The sequence below is a fragment of the Planococcus citri genome, chromosome 3 (assembly GCF_950023065.1).
Source record: "Planococcus citri chromosome 3, ihPlaCitr1.1, whole genome shotgun sequence".
Classification (NCBI taxonomy): Eukaryota; Metazoa; Arthropoda; class Insecta; order Hemiptera; family Pseudococcidae; genus Planococcus; species Planococcus citri.
Window position 1 is genome coordinate 21,297,283 of NC_088679.1, and position 26,051 is coordinate 21,323,333.

The following is a 26,051-nucleotide window of genomic DNA, read 5'->3' on the forward strand; positions in this document are numbered from 1 at the left end:
AGAATGGCGTTCTTTTACATCTCATATTGTATCAATTTTCCACAGCTTTCGCCCTCGCTTCGCTGGGGCTAGATCATTTTTCCTTTCTATTCCCTGATAATGGGAGCAAATAAGAAAAAATAAAAACATTTTTGGCCACCTAAGATTTTATGATGAAAAATTGTCAAGGGGGGTCCCTTGAATAATTCCTGAGAATTACCACCCCACAGACCGCTTGCTAATTTTTTTATGGGGGGTGAACCCCCCCAAAATGGGGTTTTTGCAGTTTTCTCCTCAGGGGATGATTTTACGTCGAAAATAGCTTTAGTTTTATGTTCTACGTCAAATTTCCGATCTAGGGATATATCAACTGTCCTTCTACCCCCAAGGGGGGTGGGGCTAGAACCATTCAAATGAGAGGGGGTTTCTAAAAAACACAAAAAAGCTATCGGCGCATAGAAGGGGTGAAATGGCCGCCGAGAGCTTTCGGGTTGATACTAGCTTGGAAGGTAGGTACCATCGAGAAACTACCGCGTGAAAAATGTCAGATCCACACCACCTCTCCTGTTTGGGGAGCCCCCCTTTTCTGAAATTTCAACAACACTTTTCTCAGCCCCATTTCTACCGATTTTGAAAATTTTTCAGTATGTTATGTATATCCTTAGTAGATATCCCCACAAAAATTTTCAACCCCCTCCCCTCATATTTACCCCTCAAAATAGCGTTTTTTCATTTTTTTATGCCTATTAACAATCAAGATTGCGAGTTACAATTTTGGAAACACGTTTTTTGGATGTATTTTTGGCCCTCAAACATCATATACTGTTTTAGAAATTTTTGCTTTGGCGCACCGTGGTTAAAAATTGGAAGAATGTGTCTTAGGGGGGTGGGGGGTGAAATGGGAATTTTAAGAAAAATAACTATTAACGAGTAGGGTATCGTTTTCATATGATTCGATACCGCTGAGCGCGAATATGACTTCAGATTTTCAGTTACACTCGCCCAAGCCCCTGCAGAGCCCCTCCGCCCCCTCCCATTTTCATATTTTGGAAATAGAGTTATCTTGATGACAGTGGTGTCATTTTCATATGATTCGATACCGCTAACCACGAATATGACTTCAGATTTTCAGCTACACTCACCCAGGCCCCTCCAGAGTCCCTCAGCTCCCCCAATTTTCACTATTTTTGAAATAAACTCACACATTGTTAGTCAACTATTTGAAACAAATACTATTTTTAAAAAAATGATATTCGCTAAACTCGAACGTTTGATGTAAAAAATGATGAACGTACTAATGTTTCGCCATACCAACTCGAGAAATTCCAAAAACATAATCCAATCAATGAAAAATTCAAATAAATTTTTCACTCTACATTTTTGTTTCCAACTTCCCTTTTTAAGAAATGGTTCAAACCACATCTGGCCAATTGGTTGGAAAAAATCTTGGTGTGGAGGGGGGAGGGAGAGTTTGAAGTAAAAAATTGGGGAAATGTAGCGAGAAAAATTGGAAGAATGTCTCAGTCTCACCCCCTCTCCATTTCCCACCACGCTCGTTTCGTCACACCTCTGAAAATAAAATGTAATGTTTTGTGTGGAGAGTGTTTTGCTCAGCTTCTTTTTATTACATTAGAAATTTTTTTAGTCCCTTTTTTGATTACTTTTTGGTTGCCAAAGTTATTTTTTTGAGAAAAATTTGAGGTCTATCCCTGGAAAAAGTAAGCGAGAGTACATGAAGCGTGACAAAGTATAACTTGAAATTATGTTGTATGAAAGAAGTACGAAAAAAGTACCAAATTTCGTTTTTTGGATTTGGTAGTCATTAGACAAGAAATTTATCAGGTCTATTTTGAGTACAGTGGAACCTCGATAACTCAAAAACCTCTATTAGCCGAACCAACCTCCATTCCCCTTGAAATCTCTGTAACACTCAATGTTAACTTTACTCGGATAAGTCAAAATTGACTACACAAATCAGTCGTAACTTGAAGCCAAAATTTTGCCGAAATAACGAGAAAACCTCTATAAGTCTTACATTGTCAGGCGTTTACCTAGTTCCATACGTTTACCTCTATAACTCGTATATTTCAGTTCATACTTCTATGCACTTACCTATCTCAGTTGTAACTCGAAGCTAAACTTTTGCCAAAAATAGCAAGAAAGCCTCTATAAGTTGTATGTTGTCTGGCGTTTACCTCTATAACTCGAATACGTATTTCAATTCATACTTCTATCTTTTATGCACTTACACATCTATCAATGCATTCATTTCGTAAGACCTCCATAACTCAAACACTCTCAAAATCTTACCTGCATAACTTGAAACTGATTATCTCGAAAACCTCTATAAGCCGAATGAATGACCATTCCACTTGGATTTCGAGTTATCGAGGTTCCACTGTATTATTAATTTTTTTGTTTCTTTTAAAAATTATAAATTTTCAACGTTTTTTTTTGGCAATTTTGTAAATATGAATGAGGGGAGGGGGTCAGTAGGTGCATTTTTAATTTTAAAAATGTCCTTCCAAAAGGTCCTTCCAAGGTCCTTCTTTTTAGTTTTCAGATTTTGTGAGGCACCTTGTGTATGTAAATATAGATTTTATAGTTCACATGAAAGAATACTGAACAAGCATGGACGAGGAAATCGCAAAACCTCCATACCATAAACGCCCAAACAACCACAGCGATCCACGGATTTTGACCCACAGGTGTAAAATGAAATAGAATCATTGTACTGAGCAATAACATTATTGATGATTTGAGTATTGAGTTGAGTGTGTTCAAGTAATGATGTATCAAATGAGAGAATATTTTTCTTGGTTTTTGTAGTATTTTCTGGATAGAATGGGGAAAGAGGCTGATAGCCTGAATAGAGTTTAGAATGGAAGAGGCTTTATGGAGATATGAGTCATAAGCATATGGGAGATTGGGATCAATTTTTGAGTCTATGATGAGAGGGAAGTCAACAACAGTTCTAACGGGAATGAAAAATTTTGAAAGGATGAGTTTTGACCATACCTAATAACGAGTGGGCCATAAGTCAGTATCCCGATTTTCACGTTTTAGTTTTTCTTTAAAAAATCCAAAACTAAGCATCCTAGAAAAAAACTCACGACTTATTGTCGATTGGAAATTTAATCCTCTACAACTTTGGTTTCATGAAAGTTTTTTTGGATGCTTCCTTTCGCCTCCAGATCGATTTTTGTGACTTGATGATTTTTATGAAAAATTTTTCAAAAGTTTATTTCCAAGAGTTTTAGTTTTTTGTAAAAAAAATCTAAAACTAAGCATCCCAGAAAAAAACTAACGACATATTGTTGATTGGAAATTTAATTCTCCACAATTTTCTTTGATGAATTTTTTTTGTAGGACGCTTCCTTTCGTCTCCAGATCAATTTTAATGAAACTCAGTTTATAAATTTTTGAAAAGTTTTGCAAACTGAGTTTCATTAAAATCGATCTGGAGACGAAAAGAAGCGTCCTACAAAAAAATTACATCGAGGAAAATTGTAGAGAATTAAATTTCCAATCGACGTAATGTCGTTAGTTTTTTTCTGGGACGCTTAGTTTTTGATTTTTTTACGAAAAACTAAAACTCTTAGAAATGAACTTTTGAAAAATTTTTCATAAAAATCATTGATCAAGTCACAAAAATCAATCCGGAGGCGGAAGGAAGCTTCTAAAAAAAAATTCATGTGAACAAAGTTGTAGAGAATTAAATTTCCAATCGACATAATGTCGTTAGTTTTTTTCTAGGATGCTTATTTTTTGATTTTTTAAAGAAAAACTAAAACGTGAAAATTGGGATACTGACTTTTGGCCCACTCTGTATAGAGGGGAGAATTTCAGATGCTTCCTGATATAATAAGTATAGGGCAAAACGCCCTGACGTCACAAGGTGTATAAATGGTGGTATCTCTTGATTCCCCTTACATTCTGTAGGCTTCATTGGCTTCAAGCTAGTGATTGTTCTGTCCACTTTGAACTTTGAGGCGGCAGAACTTTTAAACCATCTCAAGGACCCCATTATTTTATGACTCTAAATTGTAGAGAATTTTGTCCCCTTTCCAACAGTACTAAATTTTTTGAAATCCGCAAAGGCCTTCCTCGAGAAAAGTGACTTGACGAGCTGAAAAGTAGAAGTAAACAGCATTGTTTACAGCTAGACTTGTAAGGTTTAGCCTACTATTCACATGGCGCATGTATGCAACCTGAAATGCGCGTTTTGCCCTATAGGTATGGTATATAGGAGTAGTTCTGAGGGCTCGGGTTGCCAGTTGAGGAACCGTGTTGTGAATAAAGTTCAGTGCTTTGACCCCTCACAAATATTACATACCTATACCTGTTCCATTACATCAAAATGTCAACACAAGAAAAAATTCAACGCACACACAAACATGTATTTAAAATGAAAAAAAAATATAGTAAAACAGAAACATCTGGCGCGGTAGACGCGATACATAAGTACAAATTTAAAATCTAAATTGACACATAAAGCACTAGCCTACAAGACTAAATTGACATCGAAAAAGTATGTAATAGTAGAAAGGCAAAGGCTAAATTGACAGGGAAAAACTAAACAAAAAACATGTAAGCCGGCGGCGTTAATATTCGCTGATCAGATTTTAAAGTCGAGTTACTCGTTAGTCGTATTTGTCGTATAGATGAGTATATTTTTTTATTCGTTTAAGTAAATATACCAATGAAACGTATAAAACAGAATATTTAAAAAACATTTTTTTTTTTTCGTCCTTGTAATCTATACAATGATAAAAATATTATTGTCTTGGGAAATCACAACGTTATTAAAGGATTGTTCTTGTTCGTTATTAACAGTGAATTCCTATATAGGTACCAATTTTTCTGCATATTTATTTTCGTTAGCTTGTACGTATAACATCGCCTTGAGAGCTATTGTAATCGAAATACACAATTTTTTTTTTGCGTATCTGGTAAATTTCTATTACCACTGTATGATTTAAATACTTATCTTAAAATACATAAACAAATTACAAAAACAAAAATTTACAAAAAAAAAACTGATACCTGAATACATAAAAATTATAACTACTTAGATACGCAATTGTTTTGGTAAAATTTTTTCAAAATTTATTGTCGTTGTTTGCGATATAATTGAATAATTTAAGAATTATAGAAAGGAGTTTTTTACTCGAGCAGATGATTAATAGAAACTCTTTCTGTGAAATTAGAAATTTTGACACCATTTTTTTTTTTTCAGCTGTTTAGTTTATAGCGAAATACGCGTCTATTCGCAAAAGTAAATCGAATTTCGTGATAATTACGAAGGAAACTGCAGCAAACCAGAAGAAACGAGTTCTGGACAATCTATCAATCAATGTAAACCTAATTTAACAACTCGCTTAAAATAATTACTCGCCTATTTTCCAAATCAAGGTGTAGTTTTGTCCTGTTTTGGAAAAATTTAGTTACCTATCTAATTTCCTGCATTGTGAGTCGAGAAAAATACCAATAAAATATTAATCGATCGTTTCACTTTGTGAGTTTATGGTTTAGTTGAAGGAATAGGGTACAAATTGCATGCAGGAACTTAATACGTACATAGGTATAAGTATGATTTTGATTAGGTAGGTATTTCTTTTTGAGATCAAATTGCCTCTATAGAGCGCACTCGAATTTACGATATGTCCTTTCTGACTCTTCAACGTCACATCAAGTAGTGTAACAAATATCGGTAAAAATTAAACTAAAATACACATTAACAACGAATAGGTAAGTAAAATAGGTAGGTAAATATACCTTAAACTAACGCGTTTAATTTAGCCGTTATACGACCCGCGCTTTTATGTACGAGTAACCAGTCACCACATTTTTCTAAACAAACAAAAACAAAAAAAAAGTAGAATTTTTTTCTCGGAGAACATTTTACATGATACATTCGACTGAATCGACTATAAGACAGTACGGATATTGGAAGAAAACCTCGTTAATAATTCGATGGGCAAACTGCTGGGTTCATTTTACCAAAAACATTCAACTCGTATAGACTGGCGAATATGATGAAGACGAAATATCCGATCATTAGAATGAGTCCGAATTTCTTATCCAGTTTCCATCCGTTCCAATGCGTTGCCATGATCAGCATTACTACGGTCGATAGCAAAGAGAGTGTGGAATACGTCAATCCTGTAACGAGATAAAATTGAAGCTCTTTAAATCGCTGAAATTTGCTTTGCAGATACTCATTTTTTTTTAATTTTCGAAAGCTATAGATAATTACCTAATTGGGTTCTTTTTTTTTTAGAAATTTCAATTATCAAAAAGAAAGAATAAACAGGCTCGATCAATGCTAGGGCTATAACTTTCAAAAATTCGTATTTTGAGGAGTGAAAAACACAATGTTTTTCAAGCGAGAAGTTTTTTTGGGAGGGCGCTTTGAAATATTTTGAATGCGAATAACTTTTTTCCAGAAATTTCAGAAGCAAAAGCTTACAAAAATTGGTGTTTCGAGGGGTAAAAAATGTTTTTTTATAAGAATAGTTTATTGGTTTAAATATTTTTTATGGATGGGTATTTAGAAAGTTCAATTTTGAAAAATAAAAAGCCTCGAACAAAGCGAGGGCTGAAGTTTTCGAAAATAAAAATACTTATCATTAAAATTTGGAGACATAATTTCAAAGTGTATGAGAAGAAAGAAATACGTATAAAATATTCTGCATTAACGATAATTAAATTTTCATAGACAAAATTATTCAAAAAAAACATCTTGCGCAGTTCGCAAGATCAACCGACTTTGCTCTAAATATACCCTAGTAATTTACCAACATTTATCTCAGTAATTTACCAGACATTACTTAAAAATTTACCAATTTATCAAAATGCGCGGAAGTACCCAAATTTACCGATTTAATGAATACGAAAAGTCGAAAACATCAACAAAATAAAATAGTCAATCATAAGTAGCCATCATATTACACTTTTATGAAATTGATTTTCTAATAAAAATTAGCGTACTTATGAAGACGTAACCGTCATATTACAAGTGGAATAATATATCAGGAAAATTGTTGACAAAAAACAAAATTATTACCGAAATTTACCAATTTACCGAAATTTAGCTATTTACCAAAATTTACCAATTTACCTATTTACCGAAATTTACCTATTTACTGAAATTTACCTATTTACCAAAATTTACCTATTTACCAAAATTTACCATTTTACCGAAATTTACCAATTTATCAAAATTTACCAATTTACCTAAATTTACCAATTTACCAAAATTTAAAGGTTTTAAATGGCTTAATTTTTATCCAGAATTGAAATTTAGCTATTTACTAAAATTTATCAATTTACCAAAATTTACCAATTTACCAAAATTCACCAATTTACCAAAATTTACCAATTTACCAAAATTTACCAATTTACCAAAATTTACCGATTTACCAAAATTTACCAATTTACTAAAATTTACGAATTTATCAAAATTTATCAATTTACCAAAATTTACCAATTTACCAAAATTTACCAATTTACTAAAATTTACTAATTTACCAAAATTTACCGATTTACCAAAATTTACCGATTTACCAAACTTTACGAATTTACCAAAACTTACAAATTTACCCAAATTTATCAATTTACCAAAATTTACCACTTTACCAAAATTTACGAATTTACCAAAAATTACCCCAGTAATTTACCAGACATTACCCACTAATTTACCAATATTCCATTTTACCAAAAATTACCCCAGCAATTTACCAACATTCACCTCAGTAATTTACGAGACATTTCCTCACTAATTTACCAATTTTTTACCGAATTTTAATTACCCCAGTAATTTACTGTCAAAGGTTTTTACCAATTTACCAAACTTTACCAATTTACCAAAAATTACCCAAGCAATTTACCAAAATTTTCGACCAACTTTAATTACGAGTAATTCACCAAAAATAACTAATCATTTTATTTACTAAAAATTACTAGATATTAATTAACAAAAAAAAAATATATATATAATGTTTTTTGTTAAAACAAAAATTACACTAGAAATTTTTGAAAAATTTTGATTTTTTATGGCAAAAAAATTTTGGACGGATAAAATTAACAAAAAAATTAACAAAAAAATCAACAAAAAATTTTCTCCTCACGGAAAAAAAAATTATGGATAATTTTTACTATTTCATACAGTAACCGGATCCCATTCAAAAATATTGCGATTTTTACTATGAGATTAGTAAATTTTACTATGAGATTAGTAAATTTTACTATGAGATTAGTAAATTTTACTATGAGAGTAATAAATTTTACCTAATTGTATAGGTAAAATGTATTTTTTGGCTGAGTAAAAATCACTATTATTTTTGGATTGGATCCGGTTACTATACTGAAATAGTAATTTTTATTGTTTTTTTTTTTCAGTGCTCTTGACTCGCGCGGGATTCGAACACCCGACCTTCGGCGTACCAATCTGCAACCTACACACCCTAACCACCCCATCTGTTTGTTGGGGGTGAGCCGTTTGCGAGATATAAGGGTTTACACAAATTTCTGCTTATCCATAACGTTGAAACACACTTAAACGTTCATATCTCGTAAACGGCTGAACCGATTTCGACCAAATTAAAAATTTCTCTAGTTCAGTATCAAAGCAATATTTTGCCATCATTAGTTTCGACTTAAAGTTCGGAGCTTTTGAGTTCAGCGTGACACAAATTTATACATAAATTGATATACCTATAAATATATATAGCCGCATACAGGTAAACTCATAACGTTTTGTATAAACAGCAATCTCAAGACCCCTCTGTAAATTCGTTGCTGTGCATACGCTCGACGCGTCACCCCATAGGCCTGATAGTACTCGATGTTAGGCCGCGTTATATTCGTTAACTTGATTTTTGGGTCACCTGTGGAAAGGTATTTCATTGCCAGAACATCAATTTTTCAGAAAAGCCTTTTTTTAAAAGTCTCATGCGTCTCTGTTTTTCGCAAATGCTTTTTTAACAAAGCATTCTACAGAAAAATAACCAGCTCTGAGCAGAAAGAAAATTTAATTCTCTACAATTTCCTTCATGGCATTTTTTTCCTAGGGTGCATACTTTTCCCATAAAATCAATGTTTAGATTGAAAAACACGAAAATTTGGACCTGTATAATCAACTTAAAATTAAAATTCAGCAGTCAAAAACTCATTTTAGACGATTTTTGACCACGCCATGTGAAAGAGGACATCTTCAACCACCAAAATCACCAAAAAGAACGTAAAAAACATCTTGCGCAGTTCGCAAGATCAACCGACTTTGCTCTAAATAACCCCCAGCAATTTACCAACATTTACCTCAGTAATTTACCAGACATTACCTCAAAATTTACCAATTTACCGAAATTTACCAATTTACCAACATTTACCAATTTACCGAAATTTACCAAAATTTACCAATTTACCAAAATTTACCAATTTACCAAAATTTACCAATTTACCAAAATTTACCAATTTACCAAAATTTACCAATTTACCAACATTTACCTCAGTAATTTACCAGACATTACCCCACTAATTTACCAATTTTTCATCACCCCAGTAATTTACTTCCAAAGGTTGATACAAATTCAACAAAATAAATTACCCCACTAATTTAATAATACTAAAAATTACCACAGCAATTTACTAAAATTTACCAATTTACCACAGTAATTTACCAAAATTTTCAACCAACTTTATTGAAAAACTGAAAATTACCCCAGAAATTTACGAAAATTTGCCAATTGGAATACCAATTTACCAAAAATTACGCCATTAATTTACCAAAACAAAATTTACCCAAGCAATTTACCAAAATTTTCGACCAACTTTAATTACGAGTAATTCACCAAAAATAACTAATCATGTATTTACCAAAAATTAATATTAATTCTCCAAAAAAAAAATTATCAAAAGTTACTGGCTATTTACCAAAAAACTAATGTTTTTTGTTGAAACAAAAATTACACTAGAAATTTTTGAAAAATTTTGATTTTTTGTGGCAAAAAAATTTTGGACGAATAAAATTAACAAAAAAATTAACAAAAAAATCGACAAAAAAATTTCACCTCTTGACTCGCGCGGGATTCGAACACCCGACCTCCGGCGCACCAATCCGCAACCTACACACCCTAACCACCCCATCTGTTTGTTGGGGGTGAGCCGTTTGCGAGATATAAGGGTTTACACAAATTTCAGCTTATCCATAACGTTGAAACACACTTAAACGTTCATATCTCGTAAACGGCTGAATCGATTTCGACCAAATTAAAAATTTCTCTAGTTCAGTATCAAAGCAATATTTTGCCATCATCAGTTTCGACTTAAAGTTCGGAGCTTTTGAGTTCAGCGTGACACAAATTTATACATAAATTGATATATACCTATATCTACTTTTGTAACGTTATGGCACCATTTAGTTGAACATCGTTGTGGCACCAGGTAGCAAGTGAAGAAAACTTAGTCATTTACGCGAGCGTTTTTCTGGCAACGGTTTATTCATTAATAAAAACCAACTGGTGCCTCTATATTATATGAGTATAGAGTGATGATTAAGGGTATAAGCAACATCGCCATCTAATCGAAACATTTTGCAACGAATTTTTACAAAAGAATACATCGAAAACCAATGAGACCTGAAAATGGTGCCACAACGTCTGTTGACTATATAATTTTACCAGTATATTAAAAGGGACTTTTAAATGTCGTTGTGGCACCATTACAAAAATTTGCCTAACGACCCCTGGCAGTGCCCTGATGACATTCCACACGATTTTAAATAAAATACGTTGTGGCACCATTTGGTGGTGCCACAACGTAAATTTTGGTGTCTGAACGTGTGTAAAGTATATAAAATGGTGCCACAAGTACATCAATTATGAGTATGTACATATACCTATATATATGTAAACTTATCTCGTTTTGCGCCATACGTCTTATCGTGATCAGCACACTCCAAAACGTCAAGAAAACCCACCCCCGCCCAATTCTTGAACCATCATGACAAATACAATACCTTGACTTTCCGTTTCACGGCAAAGTCGGTAAAACGTAAAAAATGATTCTTGGCAATAAAAACCTTTTCCTCATATCCGCATACCTGTTAATTAGGCTATGTACTCATTTGAAAATTGAGTCAAAAGTGAAATTGTATAAACAGCAATCTCACGTCCCTGCTCAAACTTTGCCAGTAGACTCCCCACACCTTGTAGATTCATATGGCACCTCATCGAAAAGTCACGTCCTAAAAAGGTTACGAGTTTGTCAAAACGTTATGAGTTTGCTGGTTAATCTAGAAAAAAGTTACGAGTTTACCCCCTAGAATATTTATATAAATATATAATATATATATAAACTTATCTCGTTTTGCGCCATATGTCTTATCGTGATCAGCACACTTCAAAACGTCAAGAAAACCCACCCCCACCCAAATCCTCAACCATCATGACAAATACAATACCTTACTTTTCCGTTTCACGGCAAAGTCGGTAAAAGGACAGTAGTAGCGCCCCTTCCCCTTCTTATCACATTTTCATCACTCTTTATTGCAATTCACATAATTACTCATTTGTAAACAAACCAACACGAATTTTTAAATCAGGTTCATCAAATTTTTACCAATATTTTTCATTAGAAATTTTATTTTTATTACCTATATTCACACGAAATTAGCATGATTATTAAATTAACTGCAGGAGCGATATCTTGTAATAAGGGAAATGGTGGGGGGAGGGTCACATTGTTTCAACTATAATTCATTGAAAATGATCAATAATATGTACATAATATTTTAATTCAAGCAGTTTCCCAAATACACAAAATGAACAATATCAGACATTTTAATGGAAAATACGAATTTCAGCTATTCTAAGGGCCCCAACTTGATTTTCTAATGAGAAGGTTAATATCGTCGTGAGAGATCATTTACTCAAAAAAGACTTTTTAGACGTGTTAGAACATAACATTTTTGAATTTTGTAAATTTTTCTTTGAAGTTGCATTTCTTCAAATTTTTGAAAATTGAGGACCCGAATTTTTCGAAAATGGAAAAAATAAAAAATAAGGAATTATTTTCTCATCAGAGGTCACCACATTGAGGGTTGGGAGCAGAAGAAATCGTAAATTTATTTTTTTGCCATAAAAACTAATGGAACTTCGTGAAAATCTGGAATTTCCAGAATATCACCGGAGGCTTCGGAATGCCTTGAAACCATTTTTTATTCATGAAACATGTTGAAATTAGGTTATGAAGCAAATTTTTGCTTTCCAACTTTATAAAGTCAAATTTTATGGAAATTTCAACCTCAAAAATCTGCTGACGACTGACGAGGCTCTAAGTATAGTTAGAACTGCTCAAAACGATTTGAAACCGTTTCCAATCCATTTTTTGGATGGTGTGAGGGGTCCAAAATATGGTATCCACCAAATTTAAGATTTTTGTATCATTTTGGTATGATTTCGATTTTTTGGTATTTTGGGCCCGAATTTAATTTTGAAAAATTCCCCAAAAACTTGATAGAAAAAAAACAGTTCAGCATCAAAAACTTCAGCTGGTGATGTACCTATTTTGCCATTTTTGTTTTATTTAGTTCAAAAATTTTTCTGCTGGTTGAAACCCCTTCTTTGTAAAAAAAAAAAAAGTAGATGAGAAGGCACAATTATGGACCCCCTCCCTATTGTTTAGAGTACAACTACTAGCGCTATGGTCATGCTGAGTACTAAAAATTATACTAGTAGTGTAGATGTAGTATTGATGATCCAAGTACTCATTTCGGATCCATGCATACTTGGGTGTCTCTCATCAGCAAATAAATATTGTTTTTTTTTGCGCATTATTTTCTTCCCAATGGCAAATTTTACAAGTTTTTCATTCGGTAATTCATCAACTTCAAATAAAGTTTGGAAAAAAAATTATTAGCAAAGTAAGTAGCTTACAATGAGTAGGTACTTTCAAAATATACTTTCATATGTGTCTTTACTTCAACTGATTTTCAAAATTTTTTTCATTTTTCATAAACTGAGCAAATTTTTTGCATGGGTATAAATATGGACCCCTAAATTTTTTTACCTAATTTTGATTCAATATTTTTAGAATGTCGGGAAAAGTGTTATTAACAAAGAAGACAAGTCCGAAGTGTCAAAAATGAGACCATGATTTTTTAATTTTTCATCAACTTGGCCAATTTTTTGCATGGGTATAAAAATATGGACCCCTAAAATTTTTTTCCATCTAATTTTAATTCAATGGTTTTTAGAATACTGAGAAAAGAAGACAAGTCCAAAGCATCAAAAAACATCATTAAATAAATTTTTGTACAATTTTCTGAAAGTTTTATTCATTTTTTGAGGGGGTCCATATTTGTACCAGAGTCCATATTTGTACCACTTTGTCACTTTTCTAAATTTCAAATTTCTCCGTGGGTTTTCAACAAACATTTTTTTTTACACAATATACTAGAGCCTTTGGCCTTTTGAATGGTATATTCGAAAAAAAATTTCGATAATTTTTTCTACCCTTTAAAGCCAAAAAGCTAGAGGGGGTCCATATTTGTATCTTCTCCTCTAAAATTAAAAAAAAAAGAAGCATTATTTCATTCCTTTTTATTGGTTCCTATTCAAAATATATTTTATCATGTTGTTGGGGGGAATTATTACATTGCCCTTCAAGGGTACCCAAACTGGTCCTACCGTTCATTCCCGCACAACAATTGTTGACGTCGACATTTACATCGACTACGTTTTTTTTTCCAAAATAATGATGGAAAAGTGATCAATTAATTATTTAGTAGGAATCTTCTGTCCGTACAAAAGCCAGGTAAAAGAAAATTTTTGAAATTTTCTCATATACAGAAGGTCGACATAAATTTAGATGTGAATGTTGATTCATCCATATCTGTCACTTTTGGATGCCCCATGACGATGTGAATTTTGACCCTGTGTCGAGCCTATTGTCGACACAAATGCAGATCATGAGATCAACATCAGTTGACAATTACATGGACAATTAGCTTGACACAGGGTCGAAATTCACATTGACATTATGTGGCATCCAAAAGTGACAGATGTGGATGGGTCGACATTCACATTGAAATTAGCATGGTCATTGTTGTTGTGGTTATTGGGACCCTGGGAGAGCGAAGTTAAAGTAGTAATTCCCCCAACATTGGCGCCCCACGTTGGGCGCCAATAAAGCAGTTTAGAAAATTAGTCTCATGTTGGTACTTAATTTCATAGGACTTGAGTAATCTTCATCCTCAAATTCCATGTTTTTTTTTTTCAAAAATTGGAAACCGTGACTAGATATTATTCCATTTCATTCCAATTTTTTTCATGATCTTATCAATGTGTTTTATTATTGTCGAATTCGCCAACAAAATTGAAGTGTTGAGCTTGGAGCATGTGGATTGTTCTGAAGAAATTAATGAACTGAGAAATTCTTCAGATGGGAACACTTTACTAAATACATAGGTAGGTACATATGAATTTTCATCAACTTGATTCTTTGTTGTTTTGATTTTCTACTATTGATGATTTTTGGATGGAAATTTTAAAAATTTATAGGAACATTAATTTTCAAATCACATTACGATTGTTTCTGATTATCTTACCTTTACTGTACACCTTTATCTCAGTTCCAGGACTAATGATACCAGTTTTTAAAAACCACGGTAGTCCTAGGCATACCAATATATCGAATACATTGCTTCCTACAGCGTTTGATACTGCCATATCACCATAACCTAATCGAAAGAATACAAAATTAATTGATATTCGCTAAACTTAGTACCTAGCAGAGACTCGCAGTTTTTCAAAAAACTACATCATTTGTAATGTGTAGTGTACCTACCTTCTTTAACGACTGCCAAGCTTGAAAGAGCATCTGGAACACTGACACCAGCAGCTACAAAAGTAAGACCCATAACTGTATCAGGGATTCCAAACGTGTGTCCTGCAATCAAAATTCATTTCAGATGCTTCGTTTGAATCAATAAAATGAAGTGGGTGAGGTACATATTCAGGTACCTATTGGAAATTTTTCATCATTTTTTATACTGATTTTTCCATCTTTTATATTTTTACCTATTATTTTAATTTTTTTATAGCTTTTATTAGGTAGGTAATTCATTAATTTTAATTTATTTTTTTATTATTTTGTTTCAATTGAAAATTATTCAAAATTATTGAATAACATTTTTACCTATTTGAAAAAAAATTATTTTAATTTATTTTTTGTCTATTAAAATTATTTATATGTAGCAGTAGCTATACCATATCAATTAAAAAAATCAAAAAAATCATGTATTAATATTACGAAGAAGACGTACCAATAATGGTAATCATCCAGACCATAATGTACGAATAAAATGATATCCAGATCATCGATATGGCAAACGTAGCCGGATACCAATTCCTGTACTTGTCAGTCTTGCAATCCGGCATCGTCGCTTGAGAAAGGTAGTGAATGGGGAAAACGATGTACCATCGATATATTTCGAAAATGTCCGTGGTAGCTGGCATTATCAAAGGATTCACCTAAGAAATTATCATCATGTCTTGTAACAGTTGGTTGTATATATATATTGAGGAGGGTGGATCGTGAAAAAAAGCTAAAATATTTCAACCAAATGTAGGTATTATGAAGATCATGAGTTTCAAGTAACTCAGAAAAAATTTCAGTCTCAGAACTCTACGAAGCCTCGATAAGTAAGTATTACTCAAGTAATTGAAAATCAACAATCACCTCAGAAGGTCTCGGTTCCTTCGGTTTATAATAATTAACGTGATCTGCGCTGATAGCTCCGTTGCTGGCACGAGGACCACCATCTTCAATGCTGTTCTGCTTTTCAGGATACGTTTCTCCGGTAGCCGAATAACCCGGAGTTTTGTTATCTTCTAAATGAGTATACGGATCTTCAGTGGGTTCTTTGGTCGGAGCCGTCGGTAACGATAACGTATTAAAAGGAGGAAATTGAGATACCCAAACTTCTAGTTTTTCGTTGTAATACAACGAGACGCAATAGATGGCATACGTCACCAGTAGCAAAATGCTCTCGAAACTGTGTAAGAAATTATGAAAATAAAAATCATTAAAATCGAACCTCGAACCATTTTGAAAAAAAACAAACTAGGTAGGTATATTTGAATTCTGCTTACCAATTAACTTGTTCGTTGGCAATAGCAATAAGCATTATGAGAATACTCAACGTATAAAAGAAGCAATCTCTGCATAATGGCCACCAACTTAGATACAACGCTGAGGTAGCAAACAATCCGCAAATAGCAATGACGAATAAAATATTAAAAACCGCCGACCCGATTACCCCGCTGATTCCTATATCGTCTTGGGCCAAGAAAACGCCAATTATTACGGTAGCGAGTTCGGGAGCTGAGCTTCCAGCAGCCATGAAAGTAGCTCCAGCCACATCAGCGCTTAATTTCAGTTCTATACGAATAGGAAAAGAAGTTCATATCAAGTATCTACTTACACAAGTTGCCCTAAGGCTAAGGGACACTGTCAGAGGTTTTTTTACCTTCGCAAATTCGATCTAATGACGTCACGAAGTAATTATCGCACGTGATGGCTAAACCGAAAAAACTATACACGCAGATCAAAATATGTATAATGATGGCACCGTATTTTCGGGCTGTGGGACCTATTATAGATCGTGGAAATTGTTCGATGGCAGCTTTCACACATTTCTCTGGTTGCTGCGTCGTACCAATGGTAGTAAATATGGTGGTATTTGCTTCTGTTTGCTTGCTTGTTGAAAGAGAGAATTTCTCAAATGGTTCGTTTCTATCGCTTATATTCGAATTTGAAGTCTGTAAAGCAGAAATAAAGAATCGTTTATAAGTTTGTATTCATTTATTTATTTTTTCGAGAAGTTTGAAAATAGGTAGTGCAGCAGGAATTTGTATTGAAAAAAGCACAGGTGTATCACTAACTGTAGGCAAGTTCCAACCCGTCAAAAAATTTTAATACCCCAAAATAGTCCTGATTGCTGGGATTTTGAGACAACGGGTCGATCCATATACCAAATAGGCAGATTTTTGCACGATGGGTCTTCAATTGTTTAATAAATTACCTAGATCATGTGTAGAAGTTATTAAACGACGACGAATGACGCAAAACTGGACATTTTTTTCGATTTTTTTGGCGGAGCTATGGGGCTTCCAAGTTTTCCAAAATGGCCGAAAATGGAAAATTTCAATTGCAAATAACTCTGGTTGTACGTGGTATAGAATTTTGAACTTTTTTTCAAATTGTAATACTTTCAGAGGGTAATTGACAAATGATGTCTAAATCAGTGTTGCCACTTTCTAAAACTCAAAACAATCTATTGAAAAACTTATATTTAAAATATGTAGCTATGTACAACCAGTACAACCATGATTTCCGCGAGTTAAAGTTCTGAAAAAATTCTCAGTTTTAGTTCTTTTTATTTAGAATAACATATCAAAAAATTTGCAAAAATACACATCAGAGCCTTAAAAAATGAAAATTGTGGCATGTAATAAGTTAGAGACATATTACTACCTAATTGAATACAAAAAAAAATACTCATGCATTACCTACTTATATGCGTGAGAAGACTGACTTTTCTTCAAATAAGCAGGTTAAAATCTTTTACAAACAAATTGAGTCAATTTTTTGGAAACATTTGTATAGCAAATTGATCTGTTTATAATCGAATTGAATAGAATCATTTAGAACGTTCGATGATTAAATAAATTGATTGATTTCTTGGTGAATCATTCGCAAACGAATCAATTTTACGATTGATTCAGTTTTTGTGAAACTATTGTATAGCCTAGAAATTGATCTGTTTTCAAGCGAAGTGAATCGAATCGAATCATTCACAACCGATTGACGATTGAACAAATTGATTAACCTTAATACCTATTTTCTTGGTGAATTACTCGCGAACGAATTATGTAATTAATAGTTGGTGAATCATTCGCGAACGAATTGAATAATTTTTGGTGCATCATCCGCGAACGAATAGATTGGTATAAGTGACTCGTTCATGAACGAATCGATTCGTTTACTTAATTTTTAGTGAATCATTCACGAACGAATTGATTTGTATAAATTACTCGTTCGTGAACGAATCGATTCGTTTACTTAATTTTTAGTGAATCATTCGCGAACGAATTTATTGAATAAGTGACTCGTCGTTCGCGAACTAATCGGTTCATTTACTCAATTTTTCGTAAATCATTCACGAAAGAATTAATTTGTATACGTGACTCGTTCGCGAACGAATTGATCTGTTTACTCAATTTTTAGTGAATCATTCACGAACGAATTGAATAAGAATCATTTTTGGCGAATCATTTGGGAACGAATTGAAAAATTTTTGGTAAATCATTCGTGAACGAATTAAAAAATTTTTGGTGAATCATTCGTGAACGAATTGAATAATTTTTGGTGGATCATTCGCGAACGAATTGATTTGTATACGTGACTCGTTCGCGATCGAACTGATTCATTTACTCAATTTTAAGTGAATCATTCACGAACGAATTGAATAAGAATAATTTTTGTGAATCATTCGCGAACGAATTGAATAATTTTTGGTAAATCATTCGCGAACGAATTGAATAATTTTTGGTAAATCATTCGCGAACGAATTGAATAATTTTTGGTGAATAATTCGCGAACGAATTAAAAAAATTGTTGGTGAATCATCCGTGAACGAATTGAATAATTTTTGGTGGATCATTCGCGAACGAATTGATTTGTATACGTGACTTGTTCGCGATCAAATTGATTCGTTTACTCAATTTTAAGTGAATCATTCACGAACGAATAGAATAAGAATAATTTTTGTGAATCATTCGCGAACGAATTAAATAATTTTTGGTAAATCATTCGTGAACGAATTAAAAAATTTGTTGGTGAATCATTCGTGAACGAATTGATTAAGAATAATTTTTGTGAATCATTCGCGAACGAATTGAAAAATTTTTGGTAAATCATTCGTGAACGAATTGAATAATTTTTGGAAAATCATTCGTGAACGAATTAAAAAATTTTTGGTGAATCATTCGTGAACGAATTGAATAATTTTTGGTGGATCATTCGCGAACGAATTGATTTGTATACGTGACTTGTTCGCGATCGAATTGATTCGTTTACTCAATTTCAATTTTAAGTGAATCATTCACAAACGAATTGAATGAGAATAATTTTTGTGAATCATTCGCGAACGAATTGAATAATTTTTGGTAAATCATTCGCGAACAAATTGAATAATTTTTGGAAAATCATTCGCGAATGAATTGTAAATCATTCGTGAACGAATTAAAAAATTTGTTGGTGAATCATTCGTGAACGAATTAAAAAATTTGTTGGTGAATCATTCGTGAACGAATTGAATAATTTTTGGTGAATCATTCGCGAACGAATTGAATAATTTTTGGTAAATCATTCGTAACCGAATTGAATAATTTTTGGCGAATCATTCGCGAACGAATTGAATAATTTTTGAAAGATCATTCGTGAACAAATTGAATAATTTTTGGTGAATCATCCGCGAACGAATTGATCTGTATAAGTGACTCGTTCGCGAACGAATCGATTCGTTTACTCAATATCATTCGCGAACGAATTGAATAATTTTTGGTAAATCATTCGCGAACGAATTAAATAATTTTTGGTGAATCATTCGTGAACGAATTAAATAATTTTTGGTACATAAATCATTCGCAAACGAATTGATTCACAAAATGAAGAATATGATCAATCCGTTCATGAATCCCTTATCCCTTAAATGAATTAAAACTCTCACGAACAGAATTCACCGAACAGATTCTTATTATATGGATTTTAAATCTGCCAAAATCCGTGTCAAAAGAACACATCTCAACTGAATTCGAATCTATAATTTTAAACGAAATGGCTAAAACATGAATGGATTGGGACGCCCTGGCTATAAAAGCAACATCAAAATTGAACCGAAAATAATTATTCTTTGTTGAGTTATAATACCTAATTCATTTTCAATCATTTACGAGGAGAAATTTCTAGCACCACATTAATTGATTTAAAGCTGAGTACTTGAAATTATGCAGAGGAAAAACGTAGAACTTTTTTTTCATAAAGTCCTATTTTATTTCGAAAAGAAGAAATTATTGGGTTTTTTACCTTGAGATTAAAAAAAAAAAAAAGTCAGGGAGTAAAAAAGTTCAAGATTTTACAACACTTCGAATTTAATTTGCCTAATTTTAGAACGATTTAGAAAAACCATCGTCCCCCTTTATCCCCTCCCCCATCATATACCTTAAAAGTTGGATTTGCGAGGTCAATCATGACACCTGGCACTTATTTTCTGCCTACTTCTTTACAAAACTGTAAAATCTGCGGTTAAAAAGTGAAAAAATTTATTCAAAAACTTACCCCGTTATCTTTAGCAACTTCGGCCGAACTCCAGCTAAATAACAGGATTAAGGACGAATATAGGATTAATTTCGTTCCGTAATAGCATATCTTCTGGGATCTCGAGAATCTTCCATTTATAAGTTTCCTGAAGAGAAATAATAAAATTAAAAATACCGTATAACTCATATTGATTCAACGATACAACTCGTCGACAAAATCTACACCGAGTGGGTACCTTATTAACCTATGGTAAAAAGCGAATGGTGTTTTTTCGCATTTATAAAGCTCGCAAAAATAAATAAGAATATTATCTCTCGAAGCAGCGACGTAAATTAATAAGTTTTTTTTTCTAATTTTTTTCATTTTATTTGAGTAAGCATTAAATAAATACGAGTTAGATTCTTTCAAACGCGTTTACGCGGCAATACGAATCTTTATTTGATTAAGAATTATGAACGAGAGAAGTACCTGGGTATAAATTATCTACGCAGAGAGATTTCATCATCACGAGAATGATATCATTAATAGTACCTATGTTTGCATTTGCACCTAAAGATGAAACATTTTTACTAGATTTCAGTTTCCATTACGTCGGCTAACAGCTCTCGTCATATTTTAGTGATGGTATAATTTAGAATGAAAATTTTGTATTTTAAATTCTAATGTAATTTAATGAGTTAACAGAGGAACAAATCCGCGCGGAAATATACATTTTGGTGATAAAATCCAACTTCATCGTACCTAATGGTCGAGTATGCAATATGTATTCATTGTAGAGTTCACTTCTGTATAATAATTCGCGTATTTCGAATCTCGCAGGCGCAATAATTGTTACCTCGACGTGTTCGAAAACGAACAAATCGTCGCCAACGGTGTGGTTTTAAATACAATACTCGTAAATTGCAGGTTTTTGTCTTCGAGCCAGCGTTTATTATCTAATTACACCCTTCTATACTCGATTTTATCGCTTGAAAAAAGGGGATACCTACTACCATACCTATCGATACAATGAATGAATAATACACAAATATGATTACTATCGCCGAAAATGAAAATAATATTATAACAAAAGAACCAGCAGCGTATTTTCAAGCTAATCGATCGTTCAAGGAAAAAAATTATATTCACGTTCTGATTCTCTCAACCCTCTATATAAAAGTAGGTATCAAAGTGTATATTCTCATAAGCCTACATGTCTGCATCATTGTGCTAAAAATACCATCGCAAGTACTTTAGTTATAGTAATTAAATTGCAAATTTTTATCGTTTGAGCTCTTCATCTAAAAATATACGCTACAGCGGATTTTTCCTTTTCGTTTTAAATATTTAATACGAATACGAATCGATTTTGTCATCAACGTATAGCTCCAATATGAGACATAGTGTCGTTCATCATTCACATTTCTGAAATATCTACAGACGAGGAAACTACCTTTTGGATTTTTTTTCTTTTCATCGTCCTCGTAAAATTACCTTCAAATTACTTATCATCTTTTGTGCGAAACGCGTCAATAGTTCATATACCTAATTTGGGAAACATCACGTGCGAAAGAAAATGATACAAGTTTTCAAAATATACCTTCGAACGATTCCATAGGAAACAGTCTCCTATTAAATGAAACATTTCTAAAAATAAATTTTATCGGTAATAACCTTACTTACAATGAAACGTCGTCGCTGAACAGGAAAACAGCTCGATATTTGAAAGAAAATAATAAAATTTCTATTCTTAATTTGGGCGTTTGATAGAAAAATAAAACGACGTAAACAGTTCCAGAGAGTGAAAAATACATCAATTTATTTTCGTTTTTTTTTACATTTGTTTTTCGAGGTACAAATTTAAATATACGAATAGGTACAACAAAATGAAACCCAAATGATTCTCTCGAATACATTTTCCCAAATAAAAAAGCCCCAAATCGTAATTTTTCAAGATTTTTTTTAAACTTCCCGAATCTATCTTTCCCCAAAACTCATGGGTTATAAATTTTCTTCAGTTTTTTGTCATAAACAGGCAGAAAAGACTTTTTTTCAGTCAAACTTTCCAAAGTCATGCAGCATATTTTTTTGCCAAAATGACTGGTTATTTTTTACACAAATTGTCAGGAAGTCTTGTGTTTTTTGTCAAAATTGCAGAAAACCATGTTTTTTTTGGTCACAATTTCCAGTAAGTTTTTTGTTGTCAAAAAATCTTGTTTTTTTTTGTGAAAACTGCAAAATAATGATTTTTTTAAATCACCAAAAAATCTTACTTTTGGCCAAAATTGCAAAAAATCCTACTTTTTGTAAACTCTGCGAAAAAGTCTCATGTTTTGTTCAAATCACCAAAAAGGCCAATTTGGACAAAATTTCCATCAAGTCTTGCTTTTTTATCCTTAAAAACAGCTTTGTGTTTATTTATTTATTTATTTATTTATTTATTTATTTATTTAAACAATTTAGGTCTCTCCAACAGCCAGAAGCCAATTACAGGAGAGACCGATTATAACTAAGGGAGCATAAAAACTAAATATCACTTTATAAACTAAAAAGAAAAAGAAACAAAAAATACAAAAAAAAATATAAAAAATACAAAAGATAAGGAGGTAAAGTGAGAAATTATCAGAAACAAAAGAAAAAGCGATACCAACAACAAAAGATAAGTAAGACCATTAATAAGTGGTGATTCACAGGGGTGCTAACCTTAATTATTTTTATTAAGGTTACGGTTTCACTCCAATTTTTTCGTTGACATTTTTCAGTTTTTGTTTCGGTTTTGGTTTTAAAATTCAAAATTTCAGTTTCGGTTTGGGTTTCGGTTTTATTTACAAAAATTTTGGTTTTGGTTTCGGTTTTCGGTTTTTTTCAGTTTACGTATTTTTTAAAAATTTCTTCAAAATTTCTCAATCTCAAAACACAAAGCGATTTAACAACCCAAAAAGCAACAAGTCAACAACAACATCCAAGGACCCAATTTGATAGGTTCATTAAATTTATCAATTTCCCCGGATTTCGAGTCTCAAAAGTCGAAAATGTGAAAAAATCCCCCCCAAAAAATTGAAAAAACTGAAAAAACCCAAACTGAAAACCGAAAAAAACCGAAATAAATTATATCGGTTTAGGTTTCGGTTTCACTCACTCTGCTTCATTATTATTGTTATGGTTTTTTAGGGTTTTTAAAAAACTTATGAAATTTCGGTTTTTGTTTTCAGTTAGGGTTTGAAAATGGCTAAAATTAGGTTCTTGTTTGGGTTTCGGTTACGGTTTTCGGTTTTTTGCAGTTATGGTTAGCACCCCTGGACTGATTCATAAAGAGAAGAAAAAACAAAAACAAAAAAAAAAGAAAGAAAGAAAAACGAAACTAACCAAAAAAATGAAGCAAAAAAAAACAAAAAAATAGAATAAAATAACAATAATAATAACAATAACAGGGTAATAACAAGGTGGCCCACAAGTAACTCCCAATGCACCCATGCCCCTACTGGCCTACTCCCATGCCCCCCTCACCAAACGCCTGAAGGCTGACCTACCCATACTAAAAATGTCAGCATCTGCACATCTATTGAGAAAAGTATCTGAGATGCCCATGACGTTATTCATGGGAGACACCTTGATCCTAGATGTATGGTAATTGCTCAAGGAGAATGGTTTTTTTTTGTCTAGAATGGATTTGGGGGCCCAGAAATTGATTTTTCCCAAAAGGTTACTATCATTTATGTTACCATGGATAACATCATATAGGAACATCAGTGCTATTATTTCTCTCCTTTTTTCTAATGAGTTTATTTCAAATCCTTCTAACAGTTTCTTTTGAGTTATAGTCAGGGAGCCCACATGAAAAAAATGTACGAGGGGGGTTGAAATTTGGGACCCGGCCCAAAAGTTACTATATGTATCCCACTTTTCAGAAATGTCACTCTGGCAATTCACAGCTGGGGCTTTTAAGCACAGCGAAAGCTCAAAGTTCACAATTTTTATGAACTTTCAACTTGGAAAGTTTTATGGTTAAAACAGGTGGATTCTTATAGGATTTTTCACGCTGAATCCGAATATGCCGGTCTGTCGACCCCTAAGTGCCCCCAAAGGGATGCCAGACTGAGTTAAAGGGGTAAAAATCGCAAAAAATGCTGTATTTTTTCAAAAAATTTTCGTAAAAATCGTATAGCTAACAAAAAGTGCTGAATTCTTGAAGCATTTTTTGCGCTGAATCCAAATATGCCAGGCTGCTAGCCCTCAAGTGCCCCAAAAAGGGTGCCAGCCTACTTTGAAGGGGTGAAAATGCAAAATATTTAGGTTTTTCACATCTTATTCGCATATTAAACATACCTACCATTATTCTGTAATTATTTTATTCGAAGGCGGTTTGCAAGCACATTTTTGAAAACAGCATAAAATTCTTTTGATAAAATATGCCGTTGAAACTTTATTCTATTTTGCGAATAATTTACATATTTCAGAAAATACAACTCAATGATATAGCAATTTTTGTGTAGGGCTGGTCAAGACGAGTAAAATGGTACCCATATTCATTGTTGTATGCCAAAAAAGAGCATATCTTGGGTCGACCTATTCATAGCCATCAATTTTCCATCTTTTTCAGGGCAGGGAGAGGGAGGGGTAGGGGTCCTCCATAATCCTGTTATTGTTGTATGATATGCTTTTGCAGGATTTTATTGCGAAAAATAGAAAGTCCGACAAGTAATAATCAAAACCGCTAAAAAAAAAGACTTCAATTTGCCGAATTTTATCTCATCACTTTTAAGGGTTTCGGGGGGAGGGGTTGGAGAGTGTCTCATGGTAACATAGCAAGAGGGGAAATGGTTGAGCGAGGTGGAGGGGAGATCAAAACGTATAACTGCCAGCCAACTGCGGGGAAAAACTTCAACATATTAAGACAGTTGGGCAGCATTTAGAGGTAGGTAGTGATACATTTGATTTTAGAATACTTGCAAACCGCCTTCGAATAAAATAATTACAGAATAATGGTAGGTATGTTTATGCGAATAAGATGTGAAAAACCTAAATATTTTGCATTTTCACCCCTTCAAAGTAGGCTGGCACCCTTTTTGGGGCACTTGAGGGCTAGCAGCCTGGCATATTTGGATTCAGCGCAAAAAATGCTTCAAGAATTCAGCACTTTTTGTTAGCTATACGATTTTTACGAAAATTTTTTGAAAAAATACAGCATTTTTTGCGATTTTTACCCCTTTAACTCAGTCTGGCATCCCTTTGGGGGCACTTAGGGGTCGACAGACCGGCATATTCGGATTCAGCGTGAAAAATCCTATAAGAATCCACCTGTTTTAACCATAAAACTTTCCAAGTTGAAAGTTCATAAAAATTGTGAACTTTGAGCTTTCGCTGTGCTTAAAAGCCCCAGCTGTGAATTGCCAGAGTGACATTTCTGAAAAGTGGGATACATATAGTAACTTTTGGGCCGGGTCCCAAATTTCAACCCCCTTCGTACATTTTTTTCATGTGGGCTCCCGGACTATTAGGTCATGAGGATAATATTCAAAGGTCTTTAAATATATGTATTTTAGAAATCTATCTTGAATTTTTTCAAGGTCTTTTATGAATTTTTTGGTATGAGGAAACCAGACTAGTATTCCAAACTCAAGGATTGATCTTATATGTATGAGAAATATAAAATTTTAAACGTGCTTATCCTCCTGAAATGTGTAGAATTTCTGACCACAAAATAC

At 32.9% G+C, this 26,051-nt stretch overlaps 1 protein-coding gene across 2 annotated transcripts in view; it reads right to left on the reverse strand.

The window, feature by feature from the left end:
- Positions 1-4,358: 4,358 nt before the first annotated feature.
- Positions 4,359-26,051, reverse strand: part of LOC135838699 (probable sodium/potassium/calcium exchanger CG1090) — a 48,232-nt gene continuing 26,539 nt past the window's right edge. The window contains exons 2-9 of one of the 2 annotated variants that reach the window (XM_065354433.1): positions 20,386-20,512; positions 16,514-16,805; positions 16,137-16,425; positions 15,724-16,039; positions 15,308-15,515; positions 14,830-14,931; positions 14,591-14,722; positions 4,359-6,144 (exon numbers count right to left, since the gene is read on the reverse strand). In XM_065354433.1, the coding sequence (XP_065210505.1) occupies positions 5,945-6,144; positions 14,591-14,722; positions 14,830-14,931; positions 15,308-15,515; positions 15,724-16,039; positions 16,137-16,425; positions 16,514-16,805; positions 20,386-20,512 (1,666 nt within the window). In that variant the 3' untranslated portion in view covers positions 4,359-5,944. Of the gene's footprint in view, positions 6,145-14,590; positions 14,723-14,829; positions 14,932-15,307; positions 15,516-15,723; positions 16,040-16,136; positions 16,426-16,513; positions 16,806-20,385; positions 20,631-26,051 lie in introns of those variants that run through there. The other variant, XM_065354432.1, reaches the window with a different exon arrangement.